The following is an 8,769-nucleotide window of genomic DNA, read 5'->3' as shown; positions in this document are numbered from 1 at the left end:
TGTTCAAGTCATGGAAGATACGATATGTGATATATATGTGGAAAGAATAACTTAAATCTAAATAAAATCAGCCATGCCATGGAGAGGACTACATGGATAGCTGGAGTGCAGCCGTCATGCATGGAAAGGGTTACCTATTTGAAAAGAGGCTGGGTGTTAACTGTGGAGCGTGGTGAAATGTTACGATCCGAGGGATTTAATAGCCTAATTTTACATGTTCCATTAGTTCTATAGGGGGCTTTGGGGTATTGGTTAGGATTTTAAGTTTATTAGAAAATTTAAGCCATCTTAGGTTAAAAATATATTAAACCATAGAGGACATGTTGCCATTTACAATACCCCATTGTGGATTTCAATAAAAGATTATAATAGTGCAAATAGCCTACTCTCTCCCATGATATATGCTCTAACAGTTCTTAATTTAATCCTTTCAGGAGAGAAGCTCTATATAAATTACAAAGTCCAAAGATCTCTTGCTGCATTTAGCATACGATGGGAGAAAATTACTCCGTTTTATCAACCGTTCTGATCGCAGCGTTCGTCTTCATTGTTTTACTTGCAAAATCCCTGCAAAATCAAAGAAAAAAGAGCTACAAGAGTGCTTCAAAATTACCACCAGGTGGAAGAAGCTGGCCTTTGATTGGTGATGGCTTCAAGTGGTATGCTGCTGTCGCGGGTTCTCATCCTCCCAGTTTCGTTGAAGATCAGGTTAAAAGGTACTTAAATTATGATAATTCTCTTATATATCTTGCTATATTTATTCTTTATATGAAAATGGATTTTCAATAGTAAGGTGGATGTATAATTCAATAGATTAAGTGTGTGTTTGGTTGCACCAAACATCAGTGCAACCAAACACACCATATACGGGATCTCTTCATCATATCATGATTTAAGGTGTTTGGTTGCACCAAATATCATGAATTTTTGTACCAGACTGGACTGGTCAATCATGAAATGTCGCGTAATTTGATTAAACCAAACGCACCCTAAAAGAGATTTTATCATCATAACATGAAGATTTATCATGATATATGTTTCTATGAGTTCATAGTTATTGTGTTCTTAATTTTTTCTCTATGGTGTCTCTCTAAGTGCCATTGATTTTCTTAGGTTTGGGAGTATATTCTCATGTAATCTATTTGGCAAGCGGGCCGTTGTCTCGGCCGATCCGACCTTCAACCGGTTTATCATGCAGAACGAGGGGCGGTTGTTCCAGTCATGTTATCCAAAGGCTTTCAGAGATTTGGTCGGGAAAGATGGTGTGATCAACGTCCAGGGAGACCAGCAAAGGAAGCTTCACAAGATCGCGACAAACATGATGAGGCTAGAGAAGCTTAAATTCCATTTCTTGAAAGATATTCAGATGGTTATGTTACAGACATTAGATAATTTCCATGAGAATGAAGTCATTCTTCTTCAGGATGTCTGTAGGAAGGTAATTAAATTCTATTGTTTAATCCCACTCATCTAGACCGTTCATCAATGGGCCCAATTGTGTAAAATATCACACTGATGATGCCATCATAATGGCCTGACTTGGGCACTTTTGAGGATTGCAAATGGTTGGTTGAAAGACCTTGGTTGGATTATGGAGATTATCTGAGCCGTGTAATTTCTGGGCCATTTTCCAGATCTCCCACTAGAGGGTTTACAATTGCAAAATTACTAAAATGGCCTTGCCATGCTTAGAAAAAAAAAATGATGATTTGATTGGTTTTGGTAACTGATTTTGCAGGTGGCCATTCATCTAATGGTTAATCAACTGTTGGGTGTTTCGAGCGAATCGGAAGTTAATGAAATGGCGAACTTGTTTTCGGATTTCGTTGACGGATGCCTCTCTTTTCCCATCAACTTGCCGGGCTTCACCTATTTCACAGCCATGAAGGTAACATGATCTTAGAAGATTTGATTATCCTTCATTTGTATGATTTGATTATTTTGTAATTGCAATATCTTCTCAATAGTATCTGAAAATACTATTAAAAATGTTTTTTTTTTTTTTATTTTTTTCGAATATAGAACAAGATTGATTTTATACAAATTTCAGTTTAAGGCGTTTCTCCTTTGTGGTTTCACCTGTCTTTCTTTGATTTTTTGGGTGAGTTAAAAAACAACATGAAAACATAACCAGCACCTAGACCGGTCGTAGGTCAGTTTAGCAAACAGCCCATCCCACGTGCCAAGTTGTCACATGTGTAGAACATTTGAAGCTTTGCAAAAGGTGGGCCCCACCATGAAGACCCCATAGTGTAAAAGGTAGGCCAGTCCATACATCAGGCCACAGCCACGCAAGTATGTCGAAAAATTCATAATTTAGGTCTGATCCAAACAGTCAATTAATTATTCGCGTGGCTCGTTGGAAGAATGGACGGTCGTGATTATTAAGCCAGGTTTTCTTCTTGGGGCCCACCGTTGGCTCAGCTTGGATGTTGTACGGACATGGCCCATCAGCACGTGCGATCAGGATTACTTATTACATGTGTTTTACTTAAATGAGTTATCAGGCAAGGGAGGCTATCATTAGCAAGATAAACAGGACGATAGAGAAGAGAAGGCAACAACAAGTGCCAGATTCCGGCAACGGAGTCCTCGGAAGGTTATTGGAGGAAGAGAACTTACCGGATGATGCTATAGCGGATTTCATAATCAACCTACTCTTCGCCGGAAATGAGACGACGGCGAAAACCATGCTCTTCGCTGTCTATTTCCTCACTCATTGTCCCATGGCACTTAAGGAGCTGATGGTAAGAATACAAAAAACATATCACATTGTACATATAGATGGTGCGCACCCATCTCTCACCATCCAAGGGTGTTTGATGAGAATCCCACCATCCAATCCTTAATACGTATTGGATTCCTGGCCCACCATCTTTGGATGGTGAAATAGAAGTGTGCACTGACGTCGGTGGACAATTTGCGCACCGAAGTTAGGCCTATTGTGATTTTTCTCTTTATTTTTTAAGGATTGACCGGCTCATGTATTATTACGTACGTGGGCGGCACTTATATTGTAAGTGGGTCACACTTACGAGCTAGAAAACATCCATCCATGTTTCATTAGTATATATCAGGAATTGGGGCTTTGAAAATTTGTGGTCATCTTTCAATGATGCCAACCGTTTATATGATGGGCCACCTCTTGAATGGAAGATAAACAACAATATATTTTAACCCTTTTATCTTTTGTTTCTTTTCCTTCAGAAAGATGGGACTTAGATCATCCACTCATCAGATGTATACATATGCATGAGTGGGTGCATGAATGTAAAAATATTTGAATGGTTAGGATTGTCCCATGGACGCCATGAGACGTTGTTGTTATTGTTGTTGTTATGACGATGAACATGGTCATGGTTTTAGTTTTATTATAGGAATAACCACATACAACCCTATACATGGTAACTTTTGGCATTGCAAGTTATTTATTTTTTAAATTTTTAAATTTTTATATTTTAAATTTATGTGTAGGACATCCAAGCTATTCAAAAGGTGGGCCAGCATGAAGATGACGTGGTTCAAAATCAGGCTGATCCAGTACTCATCTGGTTGACGGCACCATTGAAATCAATGGATGGAAAATGATACGACCCAGTGTACAGGTGTGGCCTACCTGATGAGTAGACCAGCTTGATTTTTGTGGTTGGCGGTCTTCATGATGGCTCCCACCTCTTGCATGGCCTGGATTTTCTGAACATATGACACGTTGGCAGAAAAAAAAGGGTGCGGCATGGTGAGTTTTGCATGCTGGGGCGTTTGCATGTGAAAAATACTTACTGTCTTTTTATTTTTCTATTCTTTAAACAGGAGGAACAAGAAAATTTTAGTAACAAGAGGGCTGATCAAATGCTTACGTGGGAGGATTACAAAGCCATGCCATTCACTCAATGCGTATGTTAGAATCTCACATCGTTTGGAACTAGCTTATCTTTTTTTTTTCCCCTCAGTCCGTTGATCAGGTCCACTTGCAAACCGCTAGCATGATCTGGATCGCTTATCTGATGGCCCCCGGTGTGGATTATCCATAGCCCAAAAATACTCTGATTGGACTATTGACCGCGGTGCCATTGTTTACATAAACGTTCCTTTGTGGGCCACAGATGGAACGGTTGACACCGTCAGAACGGAAATTTTTTGGGTGGACAATAAAATGGTCAGATCCACTGGGTGAACCGCCCTGATTATCCTGATGGCAGCGGATGGGCCCAATCACAGGATTTTAAGACAAGTGATTATATGATCCTCTACTGAGGATGTGCATAGTGTTGTTGGCATCAATCTGGATAAGTGGGGTTCGTGTTTGGTGATCCAGACTGTTGGTATGATTGACCCTATAGTGGATTGACGGTGATCCAAAAATCTCCAGGATCAGCGCCTGGCATGGCCCATGGACAACCCTAACTTCAAAATGCAAGTCAATACCGTTTAAAGTAGTTCAAATAGCATTTACACTCAATCGAAACTGAGCCTGAGGTAGTTGATCTTCTGCAGGTCATCGATGAAACGCTTCGGATAGGAGGAATTGCAATCTGGTTAATGAGAGAGGCAAAAGAAGATGTTGCATATGAAGGTAAGTACGTTTTTTTCTTGATGACATGTTGGGTTGCTTGTCAACCGCTGGATGGGGGCCACACAACACCAGGATCATATGGTCGGTGTGATTTCTGAATCCTAGCTCATCAACGGCAATGTCCACCACATGGACGGTTATGATCATCTGACTAGGGCTGCATGGTGGGCCCATCCAGACACTTATGATCATAGATCAGAAGGTTACTGTTCATTTAGCACATACAACCTACCTGTCATATGTGTAATTCATCCGATCCATTGAGAAGGTAGGCCCCAGCTTGAAGAACAGTAAGTGCAGATATCAGGCTAATCCATTAATCGGTAGACCACATATGGACACTCTGTAAATCCATTGGTTGTCCAATGTTTTCTAGAGTGTGGCCCACCTGATGAATGTGTTGATATATATGATTTTTGCAGACAATGATCTTCAAGATGGGTTGTATGTTTTCAATGGACTGTAACATTGTGGTCCATTGGGATGGATGTGGTTCAGATCTTGATTATTTCAAGTGGGCCGTGGGCCAGTTCTAAGGGTGTTTGATGTTTGGCAGATTATGTCATTCCAAAAGGGTGCTTTGTAGTCCCATTTCTCTCGGCAGTGCATTTGGATGAGAACTTGTACAAAGGTGCTACCGATTTCAATCCATGGAGATGGATGGATCCTGAGAACCAGGTTAGTTGGACAGACCTGGAGCAACATTCACTAAAATAAAAAAACATATGTATTTGATTTTGATGCGAAATCAGAAGCACGCAATCTGAGCCGTCAATCTAAATCTGTCAATGATTTCCGTGACGTGGACCCCAAGAGTCTTAAATACTTTGGTCATCTGCCATGCTTGCATATAGAAATTGCAACTGGGCCACACATGCCTGCACACGTCTACATACATACACAAAGACATGTACGTACGCACGCATACACTAACTTGCATGCATGGATGTGTACGTGTACACGTATTTGCGCTTATGACAAAAGATTGCACGATGGTGATGGCTGTCTACGATGGGGCGGTCAATGTAAGTGGGCCAGGCTGACCGGCTGGCCTATTGGGTTCTTGGGCCAACGGCAGGATGGTCCGGGCTTGGGTTTGTATGTTAGGGGTCCTAAAAGTAAATGGGCTGGATCTGGGCTTGAATTTGACCACATTTCTGGAGCTGTACATGAGCTGAACCGAGTCAAGCCGGGCCTAGCTTGGCTCAGGTCGGTCAATGTGCTATACCAGACTCGGCTTGGCTTTGTCCTTGAGCCTGAATGGCCAGCTCGGCTTGGCTTGGTTAGAAGCTCAGGCCAGCTTGAGCTCAATCTTTTGAGCAGACTTCGCGTTTGGGCCTACGAGCTCAGTTCAATTTTTGGTTTTTGGATTTTTAATATATATTATAATATATAATATATATTATATAATTAATTACATATATAAATAATAACAAAATATTTATATTAAGTGTTCTCGATCCTGGTCGAATTGATTCGAATCAAGTCAAGTTCCGAGCCGAGCCGAGTTGAGCTTGGTCTAATTCGAACTCGGCTCAAAATTTTTTCAAACTCAAAAAATCAACTCAAACCCATTTTCAAGCTTAATTGAGTCGAGCTTTCCGGAGTCGAGTCAACCAAGCTAACTTGGTTTATGTACAGCTCTACTAACATTTCTATAAAGACATGGTCCAAACTGGATCGGGTTGGGCTGACTTCAGCCTGGCCCATTCACATGATGTACGTCCATGCACGCAATAGTGATTCGATCTGACGGTTGATTTTGTTTGTGAAGGAAAAGAGAAACTGGAGAAGTAGCCCTGTCTTTGCTCCCTTTGGAGGAGGGGCTAGATTTTGCCCTGGCGCTGAATTAGCTCGACTTCAAATTGCTATCTTTCTACATTACTTCGTAACCACTTACAGGTTCTCTCTCTCACACACATTCATGTATGTATTTCTTTTTTAAATCTTAGATTTTTGAGATGGTACTCATGCCCATCCAGCATGCTTATCCACACGGCCGGGCCCACTTGCATCCACGGATAGATGAATAGACCCATCTTATCTATTAGGCCCTTATGCTCGGCTCGAGGGTCTCATCAAGCTTGAAATCTAAGGCAAGTGCCCGAGCCAACAATCCTAGCTTGGCCCATTAATTTGCTTGGTCCAATCACTAAATGAACCATGGTTATAAAAAAGAATTATTGTTTACAGATACTTATGAACGGTTCTTTTTCGTTTGCACACATACCCACTTCGAATTTTTTGAATTGAAACATTACAAAAGTGTAATATTTCAGTTCTGTAAATGGAAGATGGGCATATGAAGATTAGTAAAGATGGGTGCAAGTATCAATATAAGATTAGTATAATTAAATTTCAGGCGTGTTTGGTACAAGTTTTAAAGGGATTCTACTTGGAATGTCATGAACAGATGGGAGCAAATGAAGGAGGATCAGATGTCTTTCTTCCCGTCAGCTCGTCTTGTGAATGGATTCCAAATCCGAGTAACTAGACGACAAAATACAGTATCTAGCCCATGAAAAGAAATCATTTCTTGTTTCTGTAACAGATATTGTATGTATCATGTTTTGGTATAATATATGATGTATTTTTTGTATATTATATATTGAAAATTTAATGGAAATTACTCTCTTCGGATTACATTTTTGTTATTTCTCATTTATAAAATTTCAAATTTCTACTTTATGTTTTTGTTAGATCTAACATCTCTCTCGTCAATTCTTGATTGAGATATATATGATCATCCAAAACCCTCCCAAAGCGCTATAATGTATAGTGGCTCTAGTTGCATAGGTGCGCTTGGACAGTCTACCAATTTCTTCTACACCATACAATAAGAAAATTACACTGATGGGATAATCTAATCCATCCATAAGTTAGGACTTCTTTATATCCATTCATTTTTTTCAAGCCATGGATGAAATCATTAGGGCTTTTTGACAAAAGCAATCCTTTAAAACCATACCCGATCCATGATGGGCTGTGATAAATGAATTCAACAATTTGTTGGTTAGACCTATCTTCACATTAAGTGATTTTAGCCGTTAATTTTAAAGGGCGCTATTTATTGAATGGTTAGACCTTTTAGATTTTTGTTATTTACTCGATGGTCCATTTGAGTGATTTTACTAGTACGATCTTGCCCACTACTGGTACATATCTATAGTTTACATGGCAGCTCGTCTTCTTCTTCTTTGCTTCAGTTGTTGATGCGTTTGCTTTCCTCACTAGTTCCTAGCAAAAATTTCATCTCATACGGACCATGATATACATGAATTGGAAAATTGTACACGTGGTGCTAGGATCGGTAGAGCCTGATCATCAAGGATGTATTGTTTATCTAGCTAACACTTTCATAGGTCAAGCTTTGTACTGAGTTCGCAACGGAGCAATGCTTTGCTTGTACGGTCTTCCGGCTCAAATGGCAATTTTATAATTTTATATTAGTGTTTTATATAAATCTTAATTTATGTAAGGTAATATATATTTTGTTATTGAGAGAGAGAACCTTCATTGTATTGAAGTTGCTTCTTAGTTTCTTTGCCTTGTGTATAGTGGATTGATATGAATTTATAAATGTATTGTCGAAAGGGAACCCTGTAAATCCATGTTGTGGTATGCATTTTTTTTCTCCTAACATGTGGCACACAAAATGATTCAAATTAAACTTTCCAAATTTAGGTACAGGACATTGTAAAAATAAATAGATCATAGATTACATTTAGGCAAACATCCACCAAATTAATCATTTGAATTTATCATGGAAAACATGTTAGCCAATCAAAAGAAATGGAAATAAATTCAAATTCGTCAATTTCTTTTTTAATGAAAACAAGCAACTGAAATATCATTTCCTTTCCACCCCATTTCCTTACAATATCATTTCTAATTAATCATTTTCCCTCTTTTTTCACGAGTGGCACTTGATGCTATACTTAAAAAATCACCTCAACCACTTAAAACCACATCCGATCAATAAATAAGAGTGGGCCCTGGGCTTAGTTGCATGTCTGATTAAGGGGCACAGGTTTAGCAGATCCCCGGATCCCCTGAGGTGGGTGCAATCCCTGACTATGGGGCCCATCATGATGTATGTGACTTATATCCACACCATCCATCTGTTTTGAAAGGTTATTTTAGGGCATGATCCAAAAAATTAAGTAGATTCAAAGCTTAGGTGGACCATAATACAA

General features: G+C 39.5%; 1 protein-coding gene across 1 annotated transcript; it reads left to right on the top strand.

Annotated features, from left to right (window-relative positions):
* The first annotated feature begins 492 nt into the window (after positions 1 to 492).
* Positions 493 to 8,469, top strand: LOC131224629 (abietadienol/abietadienal oxidase). The gene is made up of 10 exons (XM_058219894.1): positions 493 to 716; positions 1,114 to 1,438; positions 1,739 to 1,888; positions 2,508 to 2,747; positions 3,811 to 3,894; positions 4,495 to 4,573; positions 5,130 to 5,251; positions 6,348 to 6,475; positions 6,987 to 7,059; positions 8,353 to 8,469. The coding sequence occupies exons 1-10, from the start codon at positions 493 to 495 to the stop codon at positions 8,467 to 8,469; spliced, it is 1,542 nt and encodes a 513-aa protein (XP_058075877.1).
* The last annotated feature ends 300 nt before the right edge of the window (positions 8,470 to 8,769 follow it).

This window comes from Magnolia sinica, chromosome 2 (genome assembly GCF_029962835.1).
Source record: "Magnolia sinica isolate HGM2019 chromosome 2, MsV1, whole genome shotgun sequence".
Classification (NCBI taxonomy): Eukaryota; Viridiplantae; Streptophyta; class Magnoliopsida; order Magnoliales; family Magnoliaceae; genus Magnolia; species Magnolia sinica.
The sequence above is the reverse complement of the archived record's forward strand: the minus strand, read 5'-3'. Positions and strand labels throughout refer to the sequence as shown.